Source organism: Stylophora pistillata, chromosome 13 (assembly GCF_964205215.1).
Source record: "Stylophora pistillata chromosome 13, jaStyPist1.2, whole genome shotgun sequence".
In the NCBI taxonomy this organism is placed as follows: domain Eukaryota; kingdom Metazoa; phylum Cnidaria; class Anthozoa; order Scleractinia; family Pocilloporidae; genus Stylophora; species Stylophora pistillata.
The window spans coordinates 3,451,778-3,462,120 of record NC_142531.1 but is presented as its reverse complement, the minus strand read 5'-3'; the positions used below and the strand labels follow the sequence as shown (position 1 = coordinate 3,462,120).

The following is a 10,343-nucleotide window of genomic DNA, read 5'->3' as shown; positions in this document are numbered from 1 at the left end:
GAGGTCTGTCAAAATCTTTTCTGAAAGCTTCCTCAAAGACAAATAGAGTTGTCGTGCTCAATATTGTTCAACCAACCTCGAGAATAAGACGATTACAAGAGTAGGATTACCAAGCCAAAAATTGGGTAATTTTCGCTTTTTTAGACTGTTATCATTTTTAAATACATCCAATTATTATCGTAAAGGTCGGACTCAAAGGTGTGTGAAAACGAAGTCAAAATATCAATCAGTTGCTGTTCGGCTAAAGACTTCCGCTATTCGTGGCAGAGGCAAGCAGTCTTCAGCCAGCGCGAAACAGAAACAGAGGCCAATTGGAGCGTCCTCCCAAAACACTTTTCCATCACTTATTTGAACACTTCCTAAGAGCATACAGAGGAAAATGTGAAAATGTGAAAATGTGAGCTCTCAGTTCCTGAAATGCATTCGTCGAGAATAGCCACTTGTGGAGGCGCGGTGGTCTCATGGCTAGCGCGCTCGACTCCGTATCGAGTGGTCTGGGTTCGAGCCCCGTCCGGGACATCGTGCTGTGTTCTTAGGCAAGACACTTTACTCTCACAGTGCCTCTCTTCACCCAGGTGTATAAATGGGTACCGGCAATTTAATGTTGGGGGTAACCCTGCGAAGGACTGGCATCCCATCCAGGGGGTAGTAAAAATACTCGTAGTCGCTTCATGCTACAGAAACAGGAGTTAAGCGCCGGCCTAATGGGCCACTAGGCTCGTAAACAGACTTTACCTATTATTATTATTATTATTATTATTATTATTATTACTATTATTATTATTGAGAGTTGTAATGTTTTGAAGTGGACCACTTAAAAGCCTTGACCACTTTACAACTCATTATAGATTTCGCTTGTTAGGAACTGAACCTCAACAAAAATCGAGCAGCCTTCGAACCTCATATGAAGAGGGGGCCTTTGGGATTTTCGGTTTTGCGGTTTTGACTGTTTTTTGGATCGGTTTTTCGGTTTTTGGGCCAAAAAAGTTCGGATTTTTCGGTTTTGATGTTTAGAGCTGTTTACGGATTTTACGTTGTGTTCGGTTTTCGGTTTCACGAAAACTCTGGTGCGGTTTTCGGTTTTTCCTTTTTGACCCCTTTAAGGTAAAAATGTAGCGGTTTTGTCAGGTTTGCATGCGGTTTTCGGTTTTGCTGCCTTTTTCGTCGGTTTTTCGGTTTTGGAGGTTTTTTTCTCCGGTTTTGGGATGCCCAGAGGCCCCAATGCCCCCGTCTATGAGAACACTTCCTTTCCTCAATTCAGGCATCCTTAAGTCCGATAGTAGTGAGCTTCAAAGGCTAGAGGGAATTAGGCTGTTAAAACGAAAGAAAGGCAGTTAATTATTTTTGAACAATTCCACCCTTCTTGTCTGCGCTTTTGGTCCATATTGACGTGGCACCAGGTTCGTGAACGTTCGCATTACAGAACATTTTACATTTCTAACTGAAAAGTCGATGGCACAAAATTCTTTATAATAAACATCTGCTCAGCTTTCAAATAGTCCGCCTTACTCAAAGACAAAGACAGTTTTGTAAAAAGGCTTCGGTGGTAAATGACTTGAGCAAAACTCGATTATTTACAATCACATTTCAAAATGAGCTTTGAAAGTTTTTCCTTAGAAGCAACGTTTAAAAATCAGTCAGACAGATGGGGATGGATTATACGCGCGAAGTGACAATTTGAATTCAAAAGCTGCAGCATTTGTGATGGACAAAATTAAAATTTAAGTATAAAATACATTGACAATCGATCCTCTATGGCTCGCGGTAGTAACAATGTAGAACAACTTTGCTTTTCACAGGTTGGAACATGAACGTCTTTATAATTCTACTGACAGTAACCACTGCAGTGTACAGTTTGTCACCAGCTCTGCAGGGCCGCTCATCTTTCATTCAAACTGTGGAAGATTATTACCTAACTGGTCATGTCATAGATCGTCAGGAGGCGACCAGTGTTTTATCCTGCGCTCATCTCTGCCTGAAAAACCGTCCACCATGCCGCTCAGCGAATTACGGTAAAAAGGAAGGAAATGTGATATGTGAACTGAACGATAAAGGAATCGGCAGTGCTGAAGATGATACTGCGTTCCTTCTACCTATGCCTGGTTATATCTTTGCTCAGTTGTTTAATCTCACGGTTAGTAAAACTACGTTTTAAGTTAGCTTATCTCTAGGTAATGGGCTGCCGGACCCAACTGAATTAGGAAACTAGGGTATAAAACTATATTTTGTTCAAGGTGATGAGTTTCCAGAAAAAATTATTGTGCTGCGTCAGGGGCCACTCCTGGGTGGTTATCGACCAGAAGTTGAGCAGTGGCAGCACACCAGCAAGGCGAGATTTGAAAATCTGCCTTTTCGAGCGGTGGATCTCCGTGGTCCTTCGTCGGAAAGACAATGGGAACTAGCTCAATGGGAGTTATGGGAACTAGCTCAGGTGGTGTGGCAGGGGGAGGGGGCTCGTTTAATAACGGTACAAATTAACACATCAAGGCAGGTGTTAACAAAGGGGATGGAAAGGTGATTATCACATTAAAGAACTAACTAAACTAATAAAATTACTGAATATGTGCTAACAATCTAGAGAACTTTTAATCCCTAAGTTAAAAATCTTGTAAATGAACCACGTACCATAGGACAGACCCCTTGAGACTACATGCATTCCTGGATACTTTAACTCTTAAATTATAATTCACAATGTTCCTTTCTACTTGTTACATATTTAGCCGTAAATTCGTTCAGAGCATTTAGTTTTCAAATCAAAGATGTAACCCTCAAGCTTAAAAGGTTATATCAGGCTAAAGAAGTTGAATTTTTGTCTCGTTCATGAGTGAAAAGCATAGGAAAAATACTTAGTTACGACGTTGGACTCTTAAAGGTGACGTGTAATTACTGGAGGGTGAGTGCACTAAGTGTGGCGAAACGGGTATTATAGTATGCATTTTGTCAACAGTAATACACCGTTTGCAAATATGGCGACGATAGCTCCAAAGCGAGGCTTCTCGGTAGCAACGCCGTTGCTGAGGGCTGGCTGCGTCTGTTTTCAAGTACTTCGTACCAGCTAATACCAGGTTGGATTATGCTTTCTTTAGGCCTAGGCCTACATCCTGTGTTCTTTTATCACAGATGAGTAATTGGAAGACACCACCATCAAAGTAAGATAATTCTAGACTTTTAACGGAAGTTACAGTTGAACTTTCGATTGTCTTCTCAGGATTGCTGAGTATTAAGAACTGTTTTGTTTACAGAACGCATTTCATTACATTTCGGCTTTTATTCCTGATAAGTGGGTTCTTCCATGTTTAGAATTTTGTCCCAATACCATTACGAGTGATCTTCTGAGTGGTATAACATGCCTGATAACTGTTGCGTGCCGCTATGCTGTAAGAGCGGATATCGAGTAGGGCCGGACTGAGGAAAGATCACTTATCACAGCCTTCCAACGACAGATCCAAGAAGACTTAAGGTGTGCCTTTTAACCCCTGTTGTTTCGATGAACTTACCGTGACATTAATTATCTGTTTGGTTTTTCTGTTGTTGTTCATACGTCCTATTTTCGTTTCAGGCTTGGACAATAAAAATTCGACGGGATGCGTCCCCAACATTTAAGATCACAGAGCGAACTAAGATCTGTTCATTACATTTTAAGCCAACTGATTTTCGTAAAAGCTTAGCAGGTCGCCGATATTTAATGGCTGATGCTGTTTAAAATTTGTTCAACATAAACTTGAATAAAATCTTAAATCAGTCTTCGCTTACTCTTCGACTAGCTGTGCTTTCACTGTTAATCCTTTGAGGCTCACATTTTTGCTTCGGAGAAGTTTTTTAAGTTCATTTACATGCATCTTCTCCACAGGTCTCTCCATGCTTTACGTTGAAAAGAAGCTAAAACGGAAAACATACAGTAAAAGTTGGTGCGGCATTTTATCAAATGAGAAGACAATCGAACGTTCTTAACAAAGCATAATTCAAGACGTAACTTCAAAACTGTAACTTCTGTTAAAAGTCTAGAATTATTTTACTTTGATGATAGTGTCTTCCAATTACTCATCTCTGATAAAAGAACACAGGATGTAGGCCTAATGAAAGCATAATCCAACCTGGTATTAGCTGGCACGAAGTACTTGAAAACAGACGCAGCCAGCCCTTAGGAACGGCGTTGCTACCGAGAAGCCTCGCTTTGGAGCGATCGTCGCCATATTTGCAAACGGTGTATAACTAAGTATTAAAGGACGGAAATAGGAAGTGACTATCTAGAATAAAGATAAGTTTTTGACGTCAGTGTCTGCTGAACAGTATGCGATTTTAGGTTTCACCTGGAAATATATATTCGAATTCGTTACTGACGGTACGAATACTATCGTGGTTACAAAAATTAAACGAACGAAACAAAAGATAAAACAGACCAAAAACAGCAAAAACGAGCGACACCATTCATCTTGAGTAACCTCTAAAATTACATACTCAAATGAATCAGCCGTTAGACCCCGCCTAACTTGTCATGAGAATTTTCCTCACCCTTCTCTATGCCACAGCCTAATAAACTCCATAATCTCTACTACAACTCTGGCCTCAAAAAAAAAATTCTCTTTTCAGGCTGAGCATCCTTGTTCAGTGCATTAAATCTAAAAAATTGCCTCCTTGGCTTTTTTTTCTTGTTTTTAATCGCCAAAAAGCTAATAAGGGCAAATTTTGTTTGCTCTTTCAGTTGATTACCGAAAATAATAATTCAGCGGCGTGTTTTCATCTCATGGTGTACCCATATTTGCGATCAGTACAATCACTTTGAAAATCATTGCAATTCAGGTTTGGAACAATATAAAAATGACAGGTATCTGCCATCTGAAAATAAATAAATTTACGTCTACATACGTTTTCGGCTAGAGAAATGTTTTCGGGGAAGTCAGTGTTTCTAAGTTACAGACTGAGTGTCGGGTTCTCTCATGTTTTAGAACAATGCAACCTACTTTAGGTAGAGTTGCGGGATGACAAAAGGTAAACCCAATCATGCATGTTTTTTCTATTCGGATATTCCTGTTTTGAGTAATAAATTGAAACTTGTGCGTCAAAATCAAAAGGAGCGTTTGAACTAAAGATTGGACAAGAAGGTAAGAGGGATCATATTTTACCAGAAGAAACTTTTGTAAGAGTCGAAAATTTGAATATTACAATGCATATTTCCTTCAATGCATTTCCTCCAATGCTTTTTTACAATGCAATTTTTTTTACAATGCATATTTCCTTCATATTTCCTTCAAACAATCGCAAAAGCCAACAGTGACGATTATTTTGTTTAATGGAGTCGAAATTAACTTAGTGTATCACAAAAATCAGCCAAAAGTAACAAAATCCAAGCTATGCAAACAGAGCGAGTAATAAACGTCTTAGAGGAATAGTATCAGATTTGAATGTTGATGAGAACTTTTGGAGCCAAAATGGAAATACTTTTTGAAAAATGCGACAAGTTATTTAGTTTTGTCATCGACAGTGGAATGTACCTGTTTTTTTGTTTTGGCGTTTCGATCTAATGACTTAGTTGCATTTATATACAGATTTCAAATCAAACTCTTCAGGAAAAATATTTGGATGATTAAGAGAATTCCGGACTAAAGGCTACTTTTCGCGTCTCAAAAACGTCGCACTTAGGCTCCATAGTGTTCTTGGTTTTTAAACCACTTCATTCAAAAGAAATTATGGAGTTTTATCGAAAAAACCTGCAGGATTTGAAAGGACTTCGACTTCACCCTTCAGTTTCCTCAACTTTTCGCGAATTCGATGACCAGTGTAGAGAGACTTTTGCAAAAAAAAAAAAAAAAAAGAGAGCCATTTACCAATACTTACCCGATTTTCAACGAATTCTGATATAATCGGTTTTTTAATAACTGCCATTAAATTTTTCTTTCCTAGTTAGACGAGATCACACGTCATGATATCTTATACCACATTTCCCATTATTGCTCTGATGATTTCAATGATCCACCCCACCCCTGTCAGAATGGTAATCATAAGAACGGCTGTGAGTCGCTCATCAATAATCAGTTCTACAGATGGTTACGTCCTCCTCGGAAATGTTATTCACTATCAGCGGACTCCTGATGTTTTTGCATGCGCTCAGCAATGCTTAGCACATCCAAACTGTGTGTCTTTTAATTTCGAGAATATTAGAAACGGACTATGTGAGTTGAACAAAGAAACATCTGATGCTGGCAGATTCATGGACAAAAACATTTTGTTTCCCAAGGGAGGACATTCGTTTTATCAGCTGCTGAATATCAGTGTATGTAGATCGTTCGTTTTGAGTTTGTAGGGCAATCTGAACTACAAATAGTTTGTACTTAACATGTTCACAATTGCAGTGACTGACAATATATGAACACATGTTCCTTCTTTATATCATAACTTTATTTCTTAGTGCATGAGGGAGTTTTCATATTTTTTTCCTTGTACAGCGTACAAGAGATTATAAGTTCTTCTCTTTTCCATAGGCTACAGTCTCTCAAGACATAGGATTATCAAGAGGTAAGGCTATAAATTCACCAGGAAACAAATTATTTCCCGTTGACCACCATTAAGGAATTTCCTTTATCGTCTCAGAGATCCAGTTTGTTTTCACGACCCTGAATGGCAGAGGAAGAACTGCACCGAATAGTACATCCGGTTATATAGGAACACTACTAGAAGGCAAAGTCAATTTGACGAATGGCATCCAAATATGGAGTGTACCTGTAACCGGAAACTACGTCATCGAAGTGTCTGGTGCCTCAGGCGCTGATGGGACAGATGACAGCGATAATTCATGGAGGATCGGTGGTTTAGGGGCCAGAATAAAAGGATCTTTTAAGCTTCACAAAGGAAATCGTCTTAAAATCCTAGTGGGTCAGGAGGGTAATCCCTTTAGACACTTCCCTGGGAGACCCGGTGGTGGAGGTGGCGGAAGTTTTGTGACTTTTTCAAATGATACTCCCCTAATAATTGCTGGCGGAGGAGGGGGTGGGGGTGGGGGAATACCAATTGAGCAGTACAAAGACGGTGACCCTGGCCAAGCGACAGAGAACGGTACCAGATGTGGTGGGACGGAAGGGACTGGTGGAGTGCCGTGTAACGCTGAAACGGGAAATGTGGACTTTACTTTCTTAGCAGGAGGGGGAGCCGGGCTTTATGGTGACGGGGGCGGAAGAGACGGCGTGAAACCGTCTTTGAGTTTTATTAACGGTGGAACCGGGGGATATTGTATACCATCCATTGGGGGATTCGGTGGGGGAGGTTGTGGTTTTTACAATGGTGGTGGAGGGGGCGGGTATTCCGGTGGGGGAGTTGTGGGGAATAAGACAGGTGGTGTGACAGGGGGAGGGGGGTCATACAATATCGGTGCGAATCAAGAGAACATGGTGGGTGTTAACAAAGGGGATGGAAGGGTTACCATCACGTTAGAAAATTGATGCAGATTCCAAAATATTTTTGCCCGTCATATTGGATTGAACTTATGTACGGAATTCCTAGATTAAAATTCAAATATTTGCTTTTAGTTCCTTATGTGCTTCAAGGAAATATATCTCGCCTGTTAGTTGCAAGTTACGATATTCAGGATGTACTTATTCATAAACTGTCGCAGTCCTGTATTACTAATAGAGAAGTGCCAGTTGGAGGTCACTGAACATTATCATTATGTTCACATCATAGGAGTATAAAATTAAAAGTACATGGCGATTGCTAACACAGTCGAAAGTTAAGTTATCATTACCTTTTATAACGTAACGAAGATAAAAGGCATGGTCTGATTGGTCAATTCAGTTTCCACATGAATACTTTAATGGGTTATAAAGCCCTAATGTAACTAGTTATGTCATAAAAGCAATAGAACGCATTTTACGGGGCTCTATTTTCGTGTGTTAATTTCGCTTTTAAAAGTGGAGTAGTGAGCTGTAAGCTCTTTTATCAAACACGAAAAATTCACTTAGAATCAAAATAATTCCCGTCAGTAGCTGCATCAACGATTCTGTCAAAACGCCAATTAAATTTTAGCCAAGCAGGCTTCGAGACATTCACAGATTATGACAGCTGCCTCGCTTTTGCGAAGATTTAATTACCAATACCAGGTAATGTTAGCTTCTTAAAAACAAATAAGTGCTTTTTCCATCTTGACCTGAAACCATTCAAAAGTAAACAAATCAGTCATATTCTCTCTAATTAGCTTTAAATTCATTTCTAATAGAACTAATACATGATAAAGAGGCTAATAGACGCAAGCGCTTTGAATGAATTTAATTCTTTTGTTTATCTTTGTTACTAATTAGTATTATTCAAGTGTAGCGAGTTTTGCAGTTTGTTGAGAGATTGTGCCTAAAGATTTTTCGGAAGGAGGACTCGAAAACGTTTAAGATATTATATTCCCGGACGTTAAACACTCAGCTGCCTCGCAGAAGGGAGGAAAAAACGCAGTGCAGAATGAATTAAAACTATCATTTATCGGCAGAAGGTCATTAACTTATAACTATGACAGATTGCTAGTCATTTAATTAGCCAAAACAATAGAGTCAAGAACGACCTCAAACTCAACTGAGCAATAAGCAAAATATTGTAGCAGCCTGGGCCATTACAGAGTGCGGAAAAACAGTAATTTGAATGCGAAATAGTCACGTTGTAGACAAGTGAGTGGGCTACCCTCTCTATGACTTTTTAAGGTAGAACGTGCAGAGAGTAATTCACTTTTTTTTTTCAATGTCTATTCAAAAAACTTTTCTGACTCTCTTAGATGACACTCCGCTAATTATTGCTGGCGGGGGATGGGGTGGAGGGACACCAGAAAAGCAATTTGAAGACGGTAACCCCGGTCAGGCGACAGAGAATGGCATCAGGTGTGGTGGGACGGGAGAAAATGGTGGACAGCCTTGCAACTTTAATACGGGGAATTTGGACTCCAGTATCATATCGGGAGGGGGGATCGGGGCTCAAAGGGGGAGGCGGGCCTACGATAACCGATTCGTTGAGTTTCTTCGAGGGCGGAATTGGGGCACATATCCAGTATCCAAGGGGGGGGGGATTCGATGGTGAAAGCTTCGGCTTTGTGGCTGGTGGGGGAGGGGGTGGATATTCCGGTGGGGGAGTTGAGGGGAGTTCATCAAATGGTGTGGCGGGGGGTGGGGTTCATATAATATTGGTACAAATCAACAGAACAAGGCGAGTGTAAACAAAGGTGAAGGAAAGGTGATTACCTCATTGAAGAACTGACCCCAATTTTCTCGCGCTGTAGAACACTGGATTTGTAAAGTAGCTTTTGCCAACTTATAAATGGTTTGCTGTGTGTCTGTGTGTCTGTGTGTCTTTATTGTTCAAAAGATAAAATTACATATCTTATGTTACATCTAATACAGGAAGTACACTTTCACAAAGCTACATTATACTTAAAAACAATTCTATTAAAAAATGTATTCTTAAAACGGTTTGTGCGAATAGCGGGCATGACAGGGGATTTATTTCTCAAATTATACTTCGTGATCTTGGTCTCAGGGAAGTAGGCTCTAAGAGGATGGCTCAGGATAGAAAGGAAAGAAGTAACTCACCATATACCTTACACCGTGGTATGATGACTTTTTATCAACTATCTGACCGGAGTAATGAAACAGCTGTAGCTACCCAATTGTGAATCCCTAGGCCATATCCATACGCGTACGTTTGCGTCCTTAACCCTATCTTATTAAGCGTCGAAGCTTTCCTCTCACACGCAAACGATCTTGGAGATGTATATTTTCTAAAAAAGAATGTTCCTATATGTATGAAAACGCGTAACAATAACTTTATCAGGATTTGGGTTTGCACAGAGAATTTTGCACTCGTTTACGAACAAAAACATTCACGTAAACATTAATTCTTACTTAGTTGTGAGGTGCTCGCCAAACAAAGTTGAAACGCGCCTTTCTTTGTTCTACAAAGATCTAAGGCAGTTGCCTACTCTGGGGTGGATCCAGGACTGGTGTGGGTTGTTCAGCTGAGCCCTCTAAAATGAAATTAAAAACACTTTAATACTTGCGGTTTTGGTGGACAGTAGATACTTAAAATGGCTGAAAACAGAGACTGAAGCAACCCTCAATTACCACCTCTCAAAAAGCCTAGAGATCACTTTTTCGAGGATGTACATTTCGAAATTTTCCGGGCTGGCATGCCCCCTCCCCAACCCCCTTGGATATTCCGCCTTCAGCAGATGTTCATGAGAACTCCCTTTCAGTAAATAATGGAACCACCATAAGGCATATATGAAATGCTGCGAGGTGTGTTCCATTGTAAAAATGATCTTTTAAAATGAAAAATATAACTACAAAAACAACTGCAACAACGATAATAACAATGACGAT

At 40.0% G+C, this 10,343-nt stretch overlaps 1 protein-coding gene across 1 annotated transcript; it reads left to right on the top strand.

The window, feature by feature from the left end:
* The first annotated feature begins 4,965 nt into the window (after window positions 1–4,965).
* On the top strand, window positions 4,966–8,928 carry LOC148717299 (uncharacterized). Its single transcript, XM_088742628.1, has 4 exons — window positions 4,966–5,102; window positions 5,902–6,271; window positions 6,480–6,513; window positions 6,589–8,928. Exons 2-4 carry the CDS (start codon window positions 5,921–5,923, stop codon window positions 7,431–7,433), a joined length of 1,230 nt encoding a protein of 409 aa, XP_088598754.1. The 5' UTR covers window positions 4,966–5,102; window positions 5,902–5,920; the 3' UTR covers window positions 7,434–8,928.
* The last annotated feature ends 1,415 nt before the right edge of the window (window positions 8,929–10,343 follow it).